General features: G+C 55.5%; 2 protein-coding genes across 2 annotated transcripts in view; one reads left to right on the top strand and one right to left on the bottom strand.

Moving 5' to 3' along the window:
- LOC119566028 (zinc finger protein RFP-like) overlaps positions 1 to 8,867 on the top strand; it is a 51,326-nt gene extending 42,459 nt beyond the window's left edge. Inside the window, exons 8-9 of the mRNA XM_037896504.2 lie at positions 3,334 to 3,360; positions 7,138 to 8,867. Of these exons, the coding sequence (XP_037752432.1) occupies positions 3,334 to 3,360; positions 7,138 to 7,679 (569 nt within the window). The 3' untranslated portion in view covers positions 7,680 to 8,867. The remainder of the gene's footprint in view (positions 1 to 3,333; positions 3,361 to 7,137) is intronic.
- The window catches only part of LOC102930774 (class I histocompatibility antigen, F10 alpha chain), a 1,343,638-nt gene extending 1,322,407 nt beyond the window's left edge, over positions 1 to 21,231 (bottom strand). Inside the window, exon 1 of the mRNA XM_043545706.1 lies at positions 21,128 to 21,231. The gene's annotated coding sequence lies outside the window, so the exon portion shown is untranslated. The remainder of the gene's footprint in view (positions 1 to 21,127) is intronic.
- Positions 21,232 to 22,765: the final 1,534 nt, after the last annotated feature.

Raw genomic sequence — 22,765 nt, 5'->3', positions numbered from 1 at the left:
CTCGAAGAAGAAGAAGAAGAAGAAGAAGAAGAAGAAGAAGAAGAAGAAGAAGAAGAAGAAGAAGGGGTTACTCCCCCTGGATAGTAACTGTGGTTCTTCAAGATGTGTGTCTCTAGGGGTGCTCCACTACCCATCATCCGTCCCCTTTGCTTCGGAGGTTCTGCTGAGAGGCAGAGGTACAGATGGGGGAACTGCGGGGATGGTTCGGCTGCACAGTCTGGGGATACCAACAGCACATGCGCAGGCCAGACGGACACGGCTAATGAAAAGCTCCACTCAAGGGCACATGAGGTGCAGGCAGGCCCAGTGTCGAGCACCCCTAAGGACGCACGTCTCAAAGAACTACAGTTACTGCGCAAGGGAGCCACCCCTTCTTTTGGTTTTCTGGCTTTTCATAAAGCTGATTTGACTGTGTATCTGCTGCCCACTTTGCTTTAAGCTGATTCACATGCTGCAGTTCACAGGGCTCCATGTACAAACTCAGGACAAGATCATGACATTGTGTCGCTATCACAAAGGGAGATTAGGCCCAGCTCCACGAAGGAACGTAGGCCTCTCAGTCTGAGTTCACGCAAGGAGTTAGGCACTGAGATGCTGAGTGTCACAACAACTCACTTTTAGGCAACTAGAAAATCTCGGATTCCCAGAGCCTGGGTTAGGCACCTCAGCTCCTGCTCAGTGAATGGGGAGAGACTGGTGCCTTAGCCTGAGAGTCACAAAAGCCTGAAGAAGGGACAATCTAGACTAGTGAGTAGCTGTGTTACCTCTGCCCTCTAACCTGGGCGGCCCTTTGTGCGGCTTTGCTGCTGTAGCCTCGAGTCAGGACTGCTCACAAACAGCCTCCATCATGCTGGTCACTCCCAGCTACGTCTGTGTGTGCTGCAGCCGGCCAGCCGCTCACGGGTTATGTGGCAGAGTGACCCCAACGCACCCACAGTCCTAGATTTTCCCCTAGAAATGTCTGTTCTGTACTGGCCAGGCCTCTCCTGGACAAGACAAATTCATAAAAAGTCCATATTTCATTAACAGAAAAATATACATAGTTTGTTACCCCAAATGGAGTTTCCCAGACACTTCAATTTAAACACACTGGATTAGACATAACAATAGAGCAAGTTAATTAGCCACAAATAGAGAGAGATTTTAAGTGAATACAAGCAATGAGGCATAAAAGTCAAGAATAGTTATAAGAAAAATAAAGATAAAGCACAACTGATGCCAAACTTAACAAACCGTTAAATTCAAAGCAAAGTTTTGCTCACCACATGCTTTCAACAGTCTTACTTTCCAAATGTCTTAGGCCAGGGACTCTTCTTCTGCGTCAGGGCTGTTTCCTTTGTCCCTTCTCTTGCAGTGTACTGATGGGCAGAGAGAGGAGGTATTCTGAGTTATTTTGTTCCTAATTTTTACAGTGTCAGTCCCCCTCTTGGAAAACATTTCCAGCTGAGATTCAGGAGACAGTCTGTAGCAAAGGATGATTCCTGCTGCTTTTTCCTCACCTGTTTGAGACTTCTTTGTCTGCGCTTCCTGACTGATGACTCTGTTTTCTGCTTAAGTGCAGTCAGCAGAGCACACATTCCTTTGTTTGACACAGACCTGTTTGCAAACTCAGTCTGGGACATCTTACAGTGGAATCTTATAACTTCACATACAATGTTGCCACACATATTTTATGAGGACAACAATGACCAAACATTTATGAATTTTCAAATGATACCTCACAAGGCATACTGTGTACAGAGATTATTGCATAGCGTGTAGCGTGTGGAAACAGAGGTACCTTCTGTCAAAAACACACAGTAACCCAAAACAGAGAGAGACAAAGCAGGCTGCTCCACAAGGCAGCGAGGCACCACTCACTCAGCTTTATTCTAGGCTGGTTTTTTACTGACTGACTGACTGATGCTCCCAGATCTCATGCTTCCCTACACAGTGTCGTAGCTGGGAAGGAGAATCAGGAACCGCCCCCCCCCCATCCCTACTGCTCCTAAAGTGCTAGCTTGCAATTCCAGCACAGCCCTGAATACACCACACTCAGACCTAGATGCTCCTTTTCTGTATTTCTTCCATGCTTATCTCTGAGTTCCCTCCATCCTGTCCCATTAAACACAGGGTGCCCTGGCCCGGGGCCCCCAACAACATGGGGCCCCAGGGCCAGGCACTCGGGCAGCTCAGCACTGGCGTGCCCCCCGTAGGGGGGCTGCTCCACGGGGCGGGACTGCTGGGGGCAGGGGAGCAGGGAGGGAGGGTCACCTGCAGCCTCAGGGGAGTAGGCAGGAGGTGCAGGTAGCGGGATTGCTGTGAACACGGGCCGGAGAACTCAGGAGGACACTGGGCGGCCACGCAGTGGGCTGGAGAGAAGTGGCGCTTTGAAGGGGAAACCGCCCTGCTCCTCCTGAGTCCTCCTGCCCATGCTCACAGGGCTGGATTCAGAAAGGGGGTGGGGCTTAAGGGCTGAAGCCCAGGGCCTCGGGGCCCACTTAGCTGCCCCTTGCATCTCCCACCTTTCTATCAGTGTCATAATTTTCAATAACACCAAATCCAGATCAGATACAATGTCTTGGCAGATGGAATCCAAACCATTGGAGTGTTCTCCTAAAGTACTGAATCAGGGTACATGACAACTCTTAGTTGCTTTTGCTGGATTATTGATTTTATCTAAATAATTTTCTTCCATTGGGAGTGAAGATTCTTGCTAATCACACTGCAGTTCAAGGTGAATCCCATACAATTTAGTCTGTATTTATTTATCTTGCTCCTTGTTAGGTGATGAGGTTGGGGTTTTGGTGAAAGAAGCTGTGTGTGTTTTGCATGCTGTGAGAATGTTCTTGACTTTTAATATTTATCATATGTGTTCACATTGGGGGACAGGAATATTCCAGTTGGGAGAAGGATTGGATTAGAAATTTAATTGAAATTTCGTGTTTCGGTTTGGTTTAATATTTATATAGTGCATTCTTCTAGAGTTTGTTTTGCTAATATTAAACCTCTCTTAAAGTTAACAGAGTTTTCAGTATGGGATGCTTTGAAGGGAAGGAACAAAGCAAAAAAGGGCATTTAGCTGCCCAGTTCCCACTGATTTAAATTTGAGACTGTTCCGAATAGGGATTGACTGAAACGTTTTTCTTTGGTGATTTCTCAAATTGGAGCTCAAAGTAGAAGCTCTCAGGTAATTTAGTGCCTATTCATTTCTGCTTGTTTGTTTGTAGCAAGATCCTGGCTACATTTTGTAAATCCCATTTAGTCCTAATATAGACTCTATATGAAAGTACAGACTATTCAGAGCATCTGTGTGCAGGGCAGGTCTCATCTCTCACTTTGTCCTTGTTTCAGAGATCAGCAGAGCGAGAGGATGTCATGGTAAGTTAAGCTGTTATTTTAATAGTGTGAAAATTTCCCTGGTCCCTTTTCTTGTACAATGAAACATTAAGCCAACAGCTACAGGGTAAAAATAACCATTTAACTGGTGGGAGGGGCAAAGAGCTAGACATCTGACTGATTTGCAGACTAGGGTCATGTTTCCTTTGCTAAAGTGACTAGGCAGATAATCCATTCTTTAGGTATTGCCCTTCCTGAGATATTCTTTGTTAGTGGAAGGAACTGACCCAGAACTGAGATTCTCTCTGATTGTGCCTGGGGATTTCAAAGTCATGGGAATCCTACTTTTATCCCTGGCACGAAGTTCACTTTGAAGCGCAGAAACAAGCTCTGAGCGCACCTTAGCCTGACGTAGGAAAAAACAGATTGGCGGGAAGGTTTCAAATGCAGTTCAAAGAATTATCATTAGTGCAGACCCTTGTGTGTGGGTGAAATGTAACACACCCAGAGCCCTTTGCACTCAGGCCCCGAGCCACAAAGGCACTTGGGGACTCAGTGCTGCAATGCCTAACTTCCAGCTAGCCACCCCCTGGCATCTATGGAGCCTGAGTTAGGCACCTAGGCTCCCGATACCATGCATGGGGAGACACGAGGCGCTTGAATATGATCCACACAAGCCAGCAAGGGGAGCTGTCTAAGCAGGGTAATGGGAGATGCTCAGAAGAGGGGTGTGACCCTTCCAGGGACTTCAGCATCTAGGTCTGGGCTGGAGGGAGGTGCCTGTCTCTGTGTGTGACCTACAGCTGAGAAGCCTCTCCTGGAGTCAGGTGCCTCAGGTGTTTACTGGAAGCAAGGCTGTGGGGCACACCTCAGGCCACACCACACAGCCGCGGGGTGGAGGAGCAGGTGGCCTCACGCATAACCCTTAGCCCACTGATTAGGGCACTCACCCGAGAGAACACAGAGTGATCCGGATCATTTGGTAAACCGGGTGCAAGCAAGCACTGTATGCTTTAACAGGGCTACATGTAAACGTATGCACGCAGACCCCCAAAGTGCAGGCCACAGTGACAGAATGGGGGATTCTGAAAAAGATGGGGGGGGTTGTGGGCTGAACTTGAGCTCCCACTGTGACGCTGTGGCCAAAAGAGCGAATGCCACCCTGAGATGCACAAACAGGGGAATCTCAAGGAGGAGCTGGGAGGTTATTTTACCTCTGTATTTGGCACTGGTGCAACCACTGCTGGAATCCTGTGTCTAGTGCTGGTGCCCACAGTTCAAGAAGGATGCCGATAACTTGGAGAGGGGTCAGAGATGAGCCAGGAAAATGATTAAAGGGTTAGAAAACCTGCCTTATAGTCATAGACCCAGGAGCCCAATGTATTTAGTTTTTTACCTTTTATTAAAGATACAGAAACAAGAAGGAAAAATAGTCAAAACAATTGAAATGTAAAGTGTTAAATAAGGTTTTCATTTTAACAACAGCCCTTGTTCCCGTTCCCTTTATCAGGAGAGAGTTTTTAGAGAGCAAACCCACCTGTCTGACAGTCTCTTAGATGGCACAGGAACTCCTCACTTAACGTTGCAGTTCTGTTCCTGGAAAATGCGACTTTAAGCGAAACGATGTTAAGCAAATCCAGTTTCCCCATAAGAATTCATGTAAATGGGGGGGTTAGGTTCCAGGGAAATTTTTTTCACAAAAGACTACACACACACACACAGAGTATAAGTTTTAAACAAACAATTTAATACTGGTGCACAGTGATGATGATTGTGAAGCTTGATTGAGGTGGAGGAGTCAGAGGGTGGGGTATTTCCCAGGGAATGCCTTGCTGCTAAATGATGAACTAGCACTCGGCTGAGCCCTCAAGGGTGAACTCTCACACTCTACAAGGCAGCAGGAAAGGAGGGAGGGCAGCCAGAGACACACACTGCCTTGTTTCAGAGTAGCAGCCCCGTTAGTCTGTATCCACAAAAATTAGATCAGCAAGCTGAGCCCACAGCTGCTGCTCCCTCCCTCCTGAGAGCCCTGTCGTGTGTGTCCCCTGCTCTATGGAAGATGGGGTAAGCGGGGTGCAGGGGGAGGGGGACACCCTGACATTAGGCCCCCATTTCTCCCCACACACACACAGCAAGCTGGAGTCTCGGGGAGCAGCTCCAAGGCAGAGGGCAGGAGCAGCACATGGCAGTGTGGGGAGGGACAGCTGAACTGCCCGCAGTTGATAGCCTGCTGTGGCAGCTGCCGCACAGGGAACTAAGGGGAACGGGGGGCTGAGAGGGGGGCTGCCGGCCCACCCTGGTTCCAACCACCCACCAGCTCGCTGCAACGGGCAGCTCTTCCTGCCAGCAGTGGACAAAGCAGGGGGCTTCCATTAGAAGGGAGCATTGCACAACTTTAAACGAGCATGTTCCCTAATGATCAGCAACGTAACATCGAAACAATGCTAACCAGGATGACTTTCAGTGAGGAGTTCCTGTATTAACGATGGTAATAAGTGTTCTTTTTGTGGACAAGAGAAGAATTAGTTGGAGCTGCTGTTGTTTCTGTTGTTGTTAAAGTCCCATCTGGTTTCCTACCACACAAAACAAGACAAACACACACAAAGGGGGAGAGAGAAAAAACAGGAAAGAGGGAAAATCAGCTGCTGACTCTCACTCACAATGTCACTGCCGGAGAAACCCAGCCCAGCCCACAGTGTATCAGCCACGCTGAGACCTGAAAACTCGTAACTGTGTCGGCCGTTTGGTGCATTGCTTTTAGCTGCTTCCTCCAGTCACAGGCTCACAGTCGTGTTGCTAAAGATGCAGTCTTGGCCGACTCCGCCAGACTCTAATTGGACAGACGGCAAAAGCTGAGCACTAGGAAAGAGAAGACATGAGGGGAGGAAGAGGACACATGAAGTGGGGGGCAAAGTCTCACATTCAAGGTGGTGTCGGGATTTAGCCAGAGCCAGTGGAGGTGGTGATGGCGTCTGGGTCCCATGGTCTCGCCTGGTCTGGTCAGGTGCCTTTCAAGCTCAGAGTGACAAAGGACCACTGGTGTCATGGTGGATCCCAGGGGGCAGTGGGGGGTGGCAGCCATGATGATGGAGCTCACTCCATTCTCCCCCACACCCCGCCAACAGTGGGTCTCAGGCAGCCTGACTCTCTTGCCATGGGATTTTCTGCTAAGAACCCCAATATGGAGTGATGGGGGGGGGGGGGGGGGAAATCGCCTGTCCACTCATTATCTTGTCCAGCAATTAGGTCCAATTTCTGACACACCAATTTTGGTTCATTGATTTCCAGTCTCGGACTTTTCTTGTTCACCAGGCATGATCTTAACCCAGTCCTTGAGTTCTATCCGGAGGCCTCTTTCTCTGGGCTATTTCAGTCGGCCTCACTGCTCTTCGCACCACCTGTCCCCTCAGCGTTAGTGTCATGGGGTGCTGTGAGTTTTGAGGAGCTTTCACTGAGGCTGCACAGAGGAGCTCACAAGCAGGGTCAGCCTGTGGGCCCAAGTATCACAACAGGGTGAAAGGGAGGGGGGTTTCCGCCTGCGCCCCTCGGCGAGGAGCAGACTACGGGGAACGAAGGGATGGTGAGGGGGCTCCACCTGTCACAGAAAGGGGAGCTCATGACAGGCGCAGTTGTCATATTTTTAGTCTTATAACACATTTATGATATTGTCAACCTATAATCATCTGTCCCTCTTTCAGCTCCAACTGCCCCCCCCAGCAGTCTTTCTCCCTCCTCCCCACCGCCGATCCCAGCCCTTCAGCTGCTGTTCCCCCTTCCCAGTGCCCAGGTTTTTAACCCCTTCTCTTGACTTCCCTGCAGTGCGTGTGACTCTGGATCAGGACACAGCTCATCCTGCTCTCACCCTGTCTGCGGATCGGCGGGCTGTGAGATATGGAGTTGCAAGGCAGGACCTGCCCGACAGTCCTGAGCGATTTGATAAAAGACCCTGGGTGCTGGGCTTTCAGGGGTTCACTAAAGGGGCTGTGTCCTGGGAGGTGGAGGTGGGGGATGAGGTATACTGGGTGGTCGGGGTGGCCAGGGAGTCTGTGGAGAGGAAAGGCTGGGTCAGCGCGTCCCCCAGGGAGGGGATCTGGGCCATTGACTGGAACAGCCCGTTGCCTCCGGTTCCACCCTCCCCTCAGAGGACCCCGTCCCAGAAGAGCATGCGGATCCGGGTCTGTCTGAACTATGAAGGGAGGCAGGTGACATTTTTCAGTGCTGATAATGAGGCCCTGATCCTCACTGTGACTGGGGCCGACTTCGCTGGGGGGAGAATCCGCCCGCTCTTTGGGACAAAGTCCCAGCTCAGCCTGCGTCCCTGCCCTGAAACAGAGGGGCAGGCGGGTGACCCTCACCAGTAGGCCCTGAGCCCTGTGCTCCGGTGGCCTGTCAGTCTGTCACTGGAGGACTCTGGGGGGCGAGGACAGACACACACAGCGCCAGGCTTTAATCCCCAGCTGGAGAACTCCCTGGCGGGAAACTCCTCCGTTCATTAACGTCCTCTAACAACCCAACCTCAGCCTCTCTGTGACGTGGGGGACCAGGAACTCGCTGACCACTCCACAGCCCCTTTCTGTATAACAAAAGGGGGCTGTGGCTCCATAAATGAATATTAAAGGGGCCAAACAGAGAGTGAGAATGAGTCTGTTACAGCCGGCAGCGCTAGGGCCCACCCCGGGAGATGGGTGACCCAGGGTCCGTCCCCGGCTCCAGTGATGCTGTCGTCAGTTATCCAGCATGGAACAGCTTCAACGTCACAGACTGTGGGAGCCCCGAACCGGGAATTTCCCAGAGCCAGCGGTTAGGGCTGTCACCTGAGAGCTGGCAGAGCCCTGCTTACATCCCCTGTGCTCATCAGCGCCAGGGGGACTTGAACTAGTCGTCTCCCACAGCCTGGGTGAGCCGCGAACCCCTGGGCCAAGCGTCAGGAGAGCGTCCTGCCTCCTCTCCCCCTGCAGCTTCATGTGGAATTCGCTGGCCTCTGAGCAGGCCTCCCAGACTGGGTGTGAATGGCTGTGGGATTAAGCACAAGATAGGCACTTGGGTGCGGTGAGAAATGGGGGAAGGGGTAGCTCCCTTTGATGGACACCCAGCCATTTGGTTAGCTACAGAATCCTCCTTTGCAGCTGTACCCTAATGGCCTTACCTGTAAAGGGTTAAGAGGTAAACTTCAAATGAGTTGGCACCTGGTGAGGGGAACCAATCAATACCTTTTCCAACTGGGGATGACTGCTCTCTCTCTGTGTGCGTGTGCGTTCGTTTGTTCGTTCCAGGTGTGGGAAATCATCAGCATCATACCGAGAAACTCCTCCTTTGGAACCCCAGACATGGAAGTAGATCAGGAATGTCTAGTTAGATGCGATCAGATTTAGTTCTTTATTTTGGGCTTGCGGATTCCTCTGTGCTAACCCGAGGTGCTTTTGTTTTGTTTTGTTTGTTTGTACCCTTTAAACTGGACCCCACGAAAGTAATGTTGATGTTTAATCCCTAACAGCCTGAGTTTTCAGATGTGGTTTCTTTCTTTTTTCAATAAAATTTACCTTTTTGAAGAACATGATTAGATTTCTGTGTCCCAGGAGGTAAAGAGACTGTGCCTATGTTAATCAGCTGATGCAACAGCTGGGTTCCCCTTTTCTTTTGTTTCCTTCTCGGCTTGCCCGAGGGAGGGGTGGAAAAGCCGAGGGGCCTCAGGAAAAAAATCTTCTCAAGTGAGTTTTTCTGGCTTGGCAGAAGGCAGTTTTCACTTGGGTGGTGGTAGCATCACCAGCCTGGAGAGGCCAGTATTAACATTTGGAGTCGTTGCGGGCCCCCACCTTCTGCACTCGAAGTGCCGGAGGGGGAATCAGCCTTGACAGGCGCGTGGAGGAAGGCAGCAGTGCACGCTCCGAGGCACAAACGCAGCTGCCCAGGAAGCTCTGACTGACAAAACATGTGCTGAGCGAGGCTTGGCACCTGCAGGTTGGGAGGACGCTGAGGAGGAGTTTTGAGAGTCACAGCGGTGCCTAACTCCAGAGGGTGGGTACTTAAGCACTTTTCTGAATCCAGCCCATCGTCCCACGAGCAGCACGGACTCCTTGTCATCTCCCTTTTCGGTTGATTCCACTGCTCTTGGGGGTCGGCATGTTACCGCAAAATGTCCCCCCTTCTGTGGCATCTCCTACACTCTGTGTCGTTTGTCACTCACCGGCACTGAGTCTGTGTATAACAAAAGAGAATGTTTTCATAAAAGGAACCCAGCATTGATGTGGAAAAACATCCCCACCACAGTCCAGGTATGTGACTGTGACGGGGTTGGGACTCACCACCGCAGCGCCTCCCACTGGTGCGTCTGGGAATTAGCTCTGTCCTCTGCGGAGTGCCCCCTGCCGGTGGTGTCCCGTCCGTCGTCTGCTCCCTGTTGCTATCCAGGCCCGCCTTGCTCCCTGCTCGGCGACGTCCGCTTCTGGTCACTGCCCTCCGGCAGTGCCCCTTAGTCCCTCCTCACCCACTTCCGGGGGGCGGGGGGCTCTTAACGGCAGTCCCTCCCCTCGGGCCTGCTGCATTGGCCAACCGTGACCCAAAGTCCAGCCCCTCACGTCTGGGGCACGTTGCAGTCTGACACGGCCGCTCTTCGTCAGCCAATTGCGATGCAAGGGGAAAGGGGGGTGGGACCCAGCCCCACCCACTACTCTGGGTCCCGGCCCAGGGACCCTCTAGCAGCAGCCTCCCTGCCCTTCTTCTCGCCTCTCGCTCCTCGATCCTCCCTGGGCCAATTCCCCTCTGGCCCCTCGCATCCTCTCGCCCAGGGGTCTCAAACACACGGCCCGCGGGGCTATTTCCTGTGGCCCGCCAAGCTCCCCGCGCCCCAGCCCACCCCCTGCCTACCTCCAGGCCAGGGGTGGGCAAACTACAGCCCGCGGGCCACGGCGCCGCGAGCCCCATGCCGCTCCCGGCACCATGTCCCTGCGGGGGACGGGGCGCAGAGGGCTCCATGTGTTGCTTCCAGGCACCGCCCCCTGCAGCTCCCATTGGCCTGGAATGGGGAACCGCGACCAATGGGAGCTTCGGGGGAGGTACCTGGAGGAGCGGCAAAAGCAGCGCACAGAGCCCAGTGCCCCCCACCACCCAGGGGCAGCAGGGACATGGTTCCGGTCGCTTCCCGGAGCGGGGCCAGGGGAGGCAGGCAGGGAGCCTGCCCTGGCCCCGGTGCGCGCTGCTGCCACCCTGGAGACGCTCTAGGTAAGCAGTGCCAGGCCAAAGCCCGCACCCTGAACCCCTTCTGCACCCCAACCCCCTGCCCTGAGCCCCCTGCCACACCCTGCACCTCTCCTGCACCCCAACCCCCTGCCCTGAGCCCCCTGCCACACCCCTCCTGCACCCCTTGTGGGCAGGGAGGGGGCAGAGCTGGGGTGGGAACTTTGGGGAAGGGGTTGGAAGGGGCAGGGAAGGGGTGGGAAGAGGTGGAGTGGGGGTGTCAGTGATGCAGCCCTCAGGCCAATGCACTAGTCCTCATGTGGCCCTCTTGGCCATTTGAGTTTGAGACCCCTGCTCTAGGTCCTTCCAGTCAGAGCCCGCAGCCTGATAGGTATTGGGCTGGAGCTCTCCTCAGCTCCCCCAGGCCAAGCCTAGCCGCTAGTCTCCTTCCCTTAGGGGACAGCCCTTCTCCCTTGAAGGTCTGGGAAAGACTGACTGCACCTCTCCTGAGCAGCCTTTATATAGGGCTGAGCCCGGCCCTGATTGGCTGCCCCTACTCAGCACTGATTGGCTCTCCTACAGGCCCTCCCTGATTGGCTGCCTTTCTGTGCAGCTGCTCTGGCCTGCTTTAGCCCAATCCCACATAGGGGTGGGGCAGCCACCCCACCACAGTGACCATAAGCAAATCCAACTCCACAGTGTGTGGGGGAGTGTTCTTTACCTTGGTTTCCGGCTTTGTCGTTTTGGAAAGTCCAACAACCAAATGTCCTTTTAGCACATCACTCCCCTCTCCATCTGTTGAACCCCACTCACACCTGCTGTCCATGTTCAGTGAAGACCCAGAGTTCAGAGGCATGTTTACGTGGGTTCACCTCTGTATCTCAGAACAGCACCCTGGAACCCCCATATTCATCACTGTGATATGATTATGATGTGTTTTGTACGAAGTATGCCTTATGAGGTATAATTTTAAAAGTCTTGATTCATTGAACATTAATATCCTGTTGGATTGTATGTGCTACCCTTGTAAGTTAAGTTATGAGGTATTGCTATATATTGCAAGCAAAGCCAGCCTTTCAGTAGGGACCAAGGAGAGCTATCAGCAGCCAGACAGGGGTTAAAGGCTCATCAACACCCAGTTCACTATCCCAGAGGCTTCTTGGAGAAGGCATGTACACCGTAGGGGTTGACTAACCCACCTCACAGCAAGGATCTTTTTAGCAGCTGGAAGAAAGTAAAAAAGAGGGAGAGTGATGTTATCACTTGGCCTCTCTCCCCCCTCATCTCAACACCTGGAAGATCCTCTGAAAGATGAAGACTTTGAATGAGAGAGATTGGTTCCAGGCTAGAAGGGAGTCCAGTCTGGGTATTGGAGAATTGTAAGGGTGAGACACGGCTTGATTCAAATCTTGCTTAGTCTGTTGACATTAGAATTTAATCAGCAAATTTATTTTTGTTTCTTACCTAACCAACTTTGATCTCTGCACCTGCTACTTATAATCACTTGAAATCTATTGTTCTGTAGTTAATAATCCTGTTTGACATTTTACCTAAGGCAGTGTGGTGTTGGGTGAAGTGCCTGGGGAATCTCAGCTCAGTGACAAAGGCTGGTGTGTGTCCATTCCACACTCAGGGAGTGGCAAACTAGGCAATGGGCTTACACTGGCCTGGCTTCTGACCACTGCAAGACGGTACAGCTCTGGGGTGCAAGGCTGGGAGGTGGGGGCAGGTGGCTGGGGTCTCCCTACTGATGGCTCCTGGGTGGCTGGGAGACCATTCCTGTAACGCGGCCGGGTGTGTCCCTGCTCGTGGATGGCTGGTAAATGCAGTGCCTGTCAGAGGCTTGTCGCTTGGCATTAGCGTCACAGTGTGAGGGACGGCCCAGGCCGGTGGGCTGGCAGGGCTCAGCAGTCCCATAGTCCAGCGTACGCTCTGGGGGCCCCGTTACAGCCTCCCCCCGTGGGCGTGGAGGGGAGGCCTCGCGCCTTGCTTCAGACACTGCAGCCGTCTCTGCGTCTGGCGGACAGTTGCTGGCATTCAGCGTGCTGCTGTTCACTCCTCTGCTCTCACCCAGCGCTGTCCCCACCCGCGGCTGCCACCACGTTCTCCGCAGCCACATTCTGAGGTGCTCCCACTTCCCCAGCCCTCAGGGGCGTCAGCCAGCCGCGGGGAGCCTCAGCGCCGGTGCAGGCGGGACCGTCCCCCTCCCTGTAACGCTGCCCCACACCGGGCCCCAGGCTCAGCACCTACAGCTGGGGAGCGGTGATTGCCGGGGTAGGGATCAGTGAACAAAACGAGGGCTCACAACTGAGACTGAGCAGCTCTGCCCTTAAACAATGGCGAGCACAGGGTCCAATGACAGCTACCGCCCCCCTGCGAGCCCACACCACCAGAAACCAATTCCTGCCTCCGTCCCCTTCTGCCTCGCCCTGGGATTCGGCACCGACAGAAGTGCCCGTGTAGACACAGCTTTCGGTTCCAAACGGTGATAGAAGCTGCTGTAATGTGCAAGCTCTTTATGTCCTTTCGTGCCAACCCCGTCCTAGACAGTTGGGATTGTGACATTCTCGACCTTGGGGAGCCTCCTGGAACCCCCATATTCCTCATGGTTCTATCATCGGGATCTTACATCTAAAGCATGCCTCGTAAGGTGTCGGGGGAAGGGTTCTGGTCCGCTGAGAGTCATTTCTCTGTCTCAGGGGTGGCCAACCTGAGCCTGAGAAGGAGCCAGAATTTACCAATGGACATTGCCAAAGAGCCACAGTAATATGTCAGCAGCCCCCCATCAGCTCCCCCCGCCAGCGCCTCCCGTCCACCGGCAGCCCCACCAGTCAGCGCCTCCCCCTCCCACCCTGCACCTCCTGATCAGCTGTTTCGTGGCATGCAGGAGGCTCTGGGGGGAGGAGTGAGGGCACGGCAGGCTCAGGGGAGGGGGTGGGAAGAGGTGGAGTGGGGACAGGGCCTGGGGCAGAGCAGGGCATTGAGCAGTGAGCGCCCCCTGGCACACTGGGAAGTTGGCGCCTGTAGCTCCAGTCCTGGAGTCAATGCCTAGACAAGGAGCGGCATGTTAACTCCTCAAGAGCCGCACGTGGCTCCGGGGCCCCAGGCTGGCCACCCCAGTCTATCTGTATATGTGTACCATTAACACACATGAAGTTATGAGAATTATGTTGTATGGCTGTCACTGAAACATACTGTGAGTTGGGGATTCAGCCAGATATTACCTCCCCCAGAGGTAACAGCAAGGAAAGTAACCAAGGCCTGGGTGGGGCGTGAAACAACCCATCACCAGCCATTGTCCAGCAAGGAAGCTACAATGCAATGACTCACCTGCATGAGGCTATACCAGGGGAATTGCTCAGTCTGACCTGGGAGACTCAGCAAGACCCCCAGGCATGCCTGGACTGGTGCTCCCCGAGCACATGGGACCGAGCATTTAAAACAGACACAGGGGCTACATGCTGGGCCTTTCTCCTCCACCCACCTGACAGTGCAAGCAACAAGGACGCTGAAGACTTGAGACTCCAACTGAGGGGACTGGCCCGAATTTCAAAGGTGAAATCTCTATACTATTGACTGGAATATCCAGTGGAATGAGGGAAACTGCTTAATCTAGATGTTGCCCAGTCTAACAGGGTTGAGAGTTTAGACTGAGTGCTTTTATTTTATTTCTTTTGGTAACTAACTCTGACTTTTGGCATATCACTTAATACCACTTAAAACCTACCTTTTATAGTCAATAAACTTGTTTAACTTTACCAGTGTGTTTGCCTGAAGTGGATGGTACATTGCTCAGGTATCAAAGGCTGGTGTATATCCACCTTCCATTGATGAAGTGGTGAACCAATTAACACATTAGACAGTAAACTCCTGAGGCACAGTGCTGGGAGCTGGGGGGATTTGGCTCTGGTGCCTTTCTCTGTGTGATTCGTGAGTGGCTCTGGGAGCATTCATCTGATCTAGCTGGGTGATAACAGCACCTGGCGGGGGTGCTGCTGGTCACTAGCAGGGCATTGTGAGATACAGCCCAGGCTGGAGAGAGTTCCGGGGGGCACAGCGGTCCCACAATCCCAGGCTGCATCCCGGGGGATCCCGTCACAGGGATCCTTTGCTTTTGCTTAGAAATCGTGCCATTCCAAAGGCCACGTCCACACTACAGAATTAAGTTGGCCTAACTTACTTTGGCATATAACCGCTGCAGTAATTACATCACTTGTGTGTTTCCACACTTTGCTCTGTGTGTCAGTGGTGTGCGTCCCCATGAGGAGCACTTGTATTCATTGTATTGTCAGTGTGGGGCATTGTGGAAAGCCAGTAACAGTCGACTTAAGAAACACAGTGTCTACACTGACACTTCGTCGACCTAACTACATCAACCTTGACTCTATGCCACTCACGGAAGTGGTGTTAATGAGTTGGCATAGCAATGCAGTTACATCGGTGGGAGCAATAGTTAAGAATAGACACATCCACAGTTAGGTCAACGTAATTCTGTAATATAAACAACGAGGAGTCCTGTGGCACCTTAAAGACTAACAGATTTATTTGGGCATAAGCTTTCATGGGTAATAAACCCACTTCTTCAGATGCATGGAGTGAAAATTACAGATGCAGGCATAAATATACTGTAATTCTGTAATGTAGACCAGGCCAAAGTCCAAGCAACATAGAGAAACAGTTTCTTCTTGTTAGGGAGTTTTATTTTCTTACCCCCAGAGTTCAAGCTGACAGCACAAATTCACATGAGATGGAGGTGGGACAGGGAGAAATGCAATTAACAAATTCTTTGCTCTTTGATGTTTCACAAGGCTCCTGCTCACCCAAATGGCCCATTGAACCCAAATGAATCTATTTGGCAGGCAGAACCGAACACCTTCTGCAGGGAGCAGCATTTTACAGTAATTAATGCTTCTTTGGTAATTTACAGAATTACGGAGGGTTACAATGCAAACACTTAATGTCACGTTATAACGCGGGGCACAGACATTACATGTGCGATTAATACATGCAGCACATTATAAGCATTTCATAAAGTCTCTAAACACCAGTACAGAATCATAGAAGATTAAGGTTGGAAGAGACCTCCGGAGGTCATTTAGTCCAAAACCCGGCTTGAAGCAGGACCAACGCCAACTAAATCATCCCAGCCAGGGCTATGTCAGACCAGGCCTTAAAAACCTCCAAGGATGGAGATTCTTTTTTGAGTGATTGTTCATGTCCATTCCAACCAGGTGTCTGCGCGCCAGGTGCATGCCAGCTGGAAGATTTTCCCCTAGCAGCGTCTGTAGGGTCGGCCTGGGTGCCCCCTGGAGTGGCGCCTCCATGGCGCCCTGTCAAGGTTCCTTCCCCACTCTGAACTCTAGGGTACAGATGTGGGGACCCGCATGAAAGACCCCCTAAGCTTATTTCTACCAGCTTAGGTTAAAACTTCCCCAAGGCACAAAGTCTTTGCCCTTGGATTAGGTAAAACGTTGCCGCCACCACCAAGTGTTTTAGACAAAGAACAGGGAAAGGACCACCTGGAGTCCTATTCCCCCCAAATATCCCCCCAAGCCCTACACCCCCCCTTCCTGGGGAAGGCTTGATAAGAATCCTCACCAATTTGTACAGGTGAACACAGACCCAAACCCTTGGATCTTAACAATGAAAAATCAATCAGGTTCTTAAAAGAAGAATTTTATTTAAAGAAAAGGTAAAAGAATCACCTCTGTAAAATCACCTCTGTAAAAACTTTTCTCCCAGTGATACCCCTCAGGCCAGCTCTAGCGCCCTCTAGTGCAGCGCGCTCATGTCACGGTATAAGGGGACCGGTCGTCCTCGCACCCTCTCCGTTCCTTCTTGCCGGCAACTCCGACAGAGGGGGTGGAGGGTGGGTTGTGGAATGGACGTGAGCAACACGTCTCAAAGAACAATAGTTACAAAAAGGTTAGCAACCGTTTTTCCTTCTTCGAGTGCTCGCACACGTCCATTCCATGTTTGGTGACTCCCAAGCAGTACAGTGAAGAGGTGGGCTCAGAGTTCATGGACACAGAGATTGCAACACTGCCCATCCAAACCCAGGGTCATCTCTAGCTTGCTGAGTGCTGGCGCAGTGGGAAGAAAAAATATGTCCCGACACCCAGGTCGCCTCTCCGCAAATGTCCTGAATCGGACCTGGGCCTTGACCACCACTGAGGAAGCTTGTGCTCTTATAGACTGGGCCATCACGAAGGCAGGGTCTGACCTAGGAGCATTCAGCATTCTCTGCCCCTCCATGCACTTCCCACAGCCAGTCCGCTCAGGTGGGGCTCCTGGGGAAGCCAGAGGGTCCTGCCCCCCAACTCCGCAGTCAGACGGGACTCAGCCAGCCAGTAAAACAGAGGTTTATTAGACGACAGGAACGTGGTCTAAAACAGAGCTTGTAGGTGCAGAGGACTGGACCCCTCAGCTGGGTCCATTTTAGGGGGCTGTGAGCCAGACAACCCTGTCTGCCCTTCACTCCATGTCTCCAGCCAGCCCCCAACTGAAACTCCCCCCAGCCCCTCCTCCTCTGGGCTTTGTCCCTGTCCCCGGCCAGGAGGGCACCGGATTCCTTTGTTCTCCAACCCTTTAGCGCTCACCTCGCAGGGGGAAAGGGCCCAGGCCATCAGTGGCCAGGAAACAGGGTGTCGGCCATTCTCTGCGTCCAGACCCCTGCGCACACCTGCCCTCTAGGGCTCTGCAATGATCATACACCCTTATCGCACCACCTAGATCCTTAAGAACTGCGTAGGCGAAACTGAGGCACCCCCACACGATTCAGAGGAAACATTAAGAACAGTCCCACTTCGTCACAGGGACCGAGCAGGAAGAACGGCTCTTCACACATCTATCGATAGTGTGCAGGGGAACCTGACTGACCCCAGGGGCTCCAACCAGGGGACACGGGCTGGGGTTTGTGCTACCAGGAGTAAGGAAGCCCGGGAGTCTCTGCAGGTTGCAGGGGCTGATTCTCTCACTAACTCTCCAGCCCAAGTCAATGTCAGTCCCTCACTCTGTGGAGTGAAGAGGAATCTGACCTTAGATAAACTCATCTGGGAAATAAGACAAAGCAAACAACAAAGGATGCTCACTGGTGAGCAGCTTCTTCCCAGGGCTGGGTGAATGCAGTGCTGCCCGCTCTTGTGACTTTACCGTGCGTCTCATGATAGCGGATGGTTTTATTAAATCCCCAGTTCCTGGACTCATGGGATTAGAGGAGAGTCTCAGCTCTCTTTTCTTACAGCAGTAACTTCTAGTCCTTCTAGCAGCAGGGAAAACCCTGGAAATGCATCCCCTAAAGGCTCAAACCAGAGGGCAAATAAAAATAAGCTCCAATATTATCCCCCAAATACTCACAACATTTAAGCCAAACTCAGGATTTTGTGGGCCTGACTGGTGATGTCTCAACACTTGGGGCTGTCGATACTGGGATTCCCCATCACTTGGTGTCTGGGAAATGCCCCCTCACTCTTCTCTTCTGCAGACTAAATAAGCCCAGTTCCCTCAGCCTCTCCTCATAAGTCATGTGCTCCAGCCCCCTAATCATTTTTGTTGCCCTCCGCTGGACGTTTTCCAATTTTTCCACATCCTTCTTGTAGTGTGGTGTCCAAAACTAGACACTTACTCCAGATGAGGCCTCACCAATGCTGAATAGAGGGAAATGATCACGTCCCTCGATCTGCTGGCGATGCTCCTACTTATACAGCCCAAAATGCCGTTAGCCTTCTTGGCAACAAGGGCACACTGTTGACTCATATCCAGCTTCTCGTCCACTGTAACCCCAGGTCCTTTTCTGCAGAACTGCTGCCTAGCCATTCGGTCCCTAGTCTGTAGCTGTACATGGGATTCTTCCATCCTAAGTGCAGGACTCTGCACTTGTCCTTGTTGAACCTCATCAGATTTCTTTTGGCCCAATCCTCTAATTTGTCTAGGTCCCTCCTCCGTATCGTATCCATACCCTCCAGCATATCTACCACTGCTCCCAGTTTAGTGTCATCTGCAAATTTGCTGAGAGTGCAATCCACACCATCCTCCAGATCATTCATGAAGATATTGAACAAAACCGGCCCCAGGACCGACCCCTGGGGCACTCCGCTAGATACCGGCTGCCAACTAGACATGGAGCCGTTGATCACTCCCCGTTGAGCCTGACGATCTAGCCAGCTTTCTGTCTCAGTGCTCTAACACAACATGCCCCCGAGAGCAGCAAGTCTGAGCGCTGCAAAGCGCCAGTGTAGACAGGCTCCCAGCGCTCGGAGCTGTTCCCCTCTTTGACCTGGTTTACCAGGAGCGCTGGGAGAGCTCGCTCCCCAGGGCTCACGGGTGACCACACTGACAGTTCAAAGTGCGGCTGCGGGAGCGCTCCCACGGCAGCGCTATGAGCTGGCTAGTGTAGACTTAGCCTAAGAGTGGCTTTTTTTCTGTTCACCTGAAGCCGGTTAGGCCTCGTCCACATGGAGAGTTGCACCAGTGTAACTAAACCTAACTGAGGGCTTGGCTACACTTACATTTTATAGCACTCTAACTTGCTGGCTCAGGGGCATGAAAAACCACCCCCCTGAGCGCAGCAAGTCTGAGTGCTTTAAAGCGCTAGTGTGGACAGCCTCCCAGCGTTCGGAGCTAATCCCCTCGTGGAGGTGGAGTACCAGGAGCGCTGGGAGAGCTCTCTCCCAGCGCTCGCACACAGCCACACTCGCACTTCAAAGCCAAACCAGCCAGTGAGAACGTGAGCTTGGCCCAGACCCTCTCTGATCCTCATCAACGGCCTCCTCTGCCCACGCACACACTGCAGGCCCCAGGCCGAAGCTCTGCAACACTGGACTTACACCGGGACTGGGTGTGACCCCGAGACGAGGGCCTCCTGTCTCGTCGCTGCAGAGATAACCCGACACATACACCCCCACTCCTCTGCTTCCATTCCTGGCCCCTGACATGACTCGACCCCGTAGGGCCAGGCTGCTCTGGGGCCTGACCCTCTTTAGGTCAAACCAAGCCTGTTACTGAGGTGACACAAGGGCACCAATGCACCTTAAACCACTTCAAACAAACCCCAAATCCACCCCGCAGCCTCACCCAGCTCGAGACGGGCTGCTGAGCTCCCCAGGGTCTGAGCTGCTGCCTCCTGGGGAACAAGGAAGATTCAAGTCCATGCCTGGAAAAGGAGGATGTGCCTTCCCCTCTCCGCACCCCACCCTGCAGGGATCCGGAAGCTCTTTACCGGCAGGTGCAGGAGATCCCAACCGCACAAACGCAGCAGCTATTCTGTGCTCTGCAGCGGGAGCTCGCGCCCAAACGAAGACCTGACTAACGCACAGATCCAGGGGCTCCAAACTCTCCCCCCGCCCTGCGGTGCCAACACACGGCCAGAGAGAGAGCGGGGTTGACATCTCCTCCCTGGGATGACACCTCGAACGACCTGCTTCCAGGACAGATATGACCCATTGCCATGGGCAGGCGTGGCGGGTATAATAGGCCAGTGGAGGCTCTGCCTTCCCTGGCGCTGCCGCCAGACCCCCAGTTGCAGGATTTTTGAGGGAAATTTTTGCTTCATCATCCCCCATGCAATGTCGGGGGGCTGAGGAGGCTGGATGTGCTCTTCAGCTTCCTGGGTTCATCAGTGACCTCCCTGGACTCCGGGAAGCCGAGCAGCAAACCCAGCCTCCTCGGCTGCCCGGGAACCTGCGTGGGGCACAGCAAGTGCTTCTGCCGGAGGAGAGCGAGGGGCTGCAGGGGTTGGGGTCTGGGGAGGGGAGTTGCTGCTTGGCTGGCCCGGGGCAGCTCCAGGCAGGTGGGGTGGGGGACAGGGCAGGGACTCAGGGCGTGGGCTGGCCCCGGACTCCTCCGGCCGAGGGGGACTCGTGGCCCCGGCCGCTGGGGGAGGGGCACAAGCAGAAGGGGCAGGCTGGGGGCTGGCCTCCCCTAAAGAGGGGGCCCCACACCCACCCGCCCGCCGCCCAGGCCCATGGCTGACTGGGGGTGCGAGGAGACGGGGGGGACACAGCTCAGCCCCATGTAGCCGAGGACAAGCCAGGCTCAGGAGTCCAGGCCCTGGGGGTCAAACTGAAGCACCTTCTGGGAGCCAGGAACGGCCCGAGAGTCCCGCCACTGAACCCTGGGCCATGGGGTCAATTTACCCCCCTCTGTCAGCCCGGCTCTGCCCCCAGGACGCGGGTCTGAGACCCCCCCGGCCCGGAGACGCGGCAGGGACCCAGCCTGGGCAGCGCCCGGCCCCGGGGACGCCCCGCAGCCCGGGAGCCGCACGGGGCCGCGAGGGGCTTGTCGGCGGGTGCAGCACCCATGGGTGCCGGTCCGAGCGGGGCCGCACCCCCGGCTGGGGGGGTCGGCGTGAGATGCCGGGGTCACCGCTCGGTCAGGGGCGCTCAGCCCCCCCGGCACATTGTCCCCGCAGCCCCCGGCAGCGCCGGGCACAAGGGGGCCAGGACCCCCCCCCGGTCACTATAGCAACGTCACTGATCCCGGTCAGCGGCCGCTCAGTGCCGGGGGGGCGCGGGGGGGTCTCCCGACACCTCTGAACGCAGAGCCCAGAACCGCCCCCCCGGCACCCAGCTCCCGGCACCCCCCCGGCCCGGCTGCCCCCGTCCTGCCCCCCGGCCCGGGGTCCCCCCCCGCTGCTCACGGGATCGGGCCCCGGCAGGGCGGCAGCGCCCAGCAGCAGGAGGCGCAGCGCCAGCGCCATCCCCGGACCCCCCGCAGCGCGGCCGGACGCGGCCCCGGGACCCGAGATCGCCGCGGGGGGCGGAGCCAGCTCCCGCCGCGGGAGCCTCCGGCCTTCAGGGATTGGCTGGGGAGGGGGCATCCCGCCAATCGCGACGCGGAGGCCCGGGTCGTCACCGGTCGCTGGGCAGAGCCCGGCGGGGCAGGTTGGTGAAGGGAAAGCGAAAGTCTGAGCGGGAGAGGACGGGCGGGTTCGGCGCGGGACCCGAGAACGCCGCGGGGGGCGGAGCCAGCTCCTGCCCCGAGCATCCCGCCAATCGCGACGCGGAGGCCCGGGCCGTCACCGGTCGCTGGGCAGACCCCGGCGGGCCGCAGGCGAGGGAAGGGACAGTCCGAGCGGGAGAGGACGGGCGGGTTCGGCGCGGCGGGGACCGTGGCCTCGGGGCTGCCCGGCCCGGAGCCGCGACTCGCTCCCCGGCCGAGGCCGCTGTTCCACGGGTGCCGGGGCTGGAGGTTCCCCTGCTTCGGGCTGGAGCTCGGGGGGGCCGCACCCCCCGGCTGGGGGCGGCCGGCGGGAGAGGGGGGGTCACAGCTCGGGCCGGGCCCCCGACCCCCCATTGCCCCCCCGCCCCCGGCCGGGGACCCCCCGCCGAGCCTCCAGGGGCCCCGCAGCCCGCGGGGGACGGGCCCGCGGCGGCTCCGGCTCCGGTCGGTCCGGGGCCGGGGCTCTCGCCGCGCTCCCGGGGCTCGGCCGCGGCTCTGGCCGGCGAGGGGCTCGGACCGCGTCGCGGGGCCGGTGAACGAAGCGCTCGGCGCCGCTCTCCCCTCGGGGGAGTGAGACACAATCACCCCGGGCACCCCACAGCGCCGCCATCCCGCCTGGGGAGGGGGAGAGGAGTCCGGGCTCCAGCCCCCTGCTCTGCCCCCTAGACCCCGCCTCCCTCCCAGAGCCAGGGAGAGAACCCAGGAGTCCGGGCTCCAGCCCCCTGCTCTACCCCCCAGACCCCACCTCCCTCCCGGAGCCAGGGAGAGAACCCAGGAGTCCGGGCTCCAGCCCCCTGCTCTGCCCCCTAGACCCCACCTCCCTCCCAGAGCCAGGGAGAGAACCCAGGAGTCCGGGCTCCAGCTCCCTGCTCTGCCCCCCAGACCCCGCCTCCCTCCCAGAGCCAGGGAGAGAACCCAGGAGTCCAGGCTCCAGCCCCCTGCTCTGCCCCCTAGACCCCGCCTCCCTCCCAGAGCCAGGGAGAGAACCCAGGAGTCCGGGCTCCAGCCCCCTGCTCTGCCCCCTAGACCCCGCCTCCCTCCCAGAGCCAGGGAGAGAACCCAGGAGTCCTGGCTCCAGCCCCCTGCTCTGCCCCCCAGACCCCGCCTCCCGCCCAGAGCCAGGGAGAGAACCCAGGAGTCCAGGCTCCAGCCCCCTGCTCTAGCCCCCAGACCCCACCTCCCTCCCAGAGCCAGGGAGAGAACCCAGGAGTCCGGGCTCCAGCCCCCTGCTCTGCCCCCCAGACCCCGCCTCCCTCCCAGAGCCAGGGAGAGAACCCAGGAGTCCGGGCTCCAGCCCCCTGCTCTGCCCCCTAGACCCCGCCTCCCTCCCAGAGCC

Source organism: Chelonia mydas, chromosome 4 (assembly GCF_015237465.2).
Source record: "Chelonia mydas isolate rCheMyd1 chromosome 4, rCheMyd1.pri.v2, whole genome shotgun sequence".
Taxonomy (NCBI): Eukaryota; Metazoa; Chordata; order Testudines; family Cheloniidae; genus Chelonia; species Chelonia mydas.
This window is presented reverse-complemented; position numbering and strand designations above follow the sequence as displayed.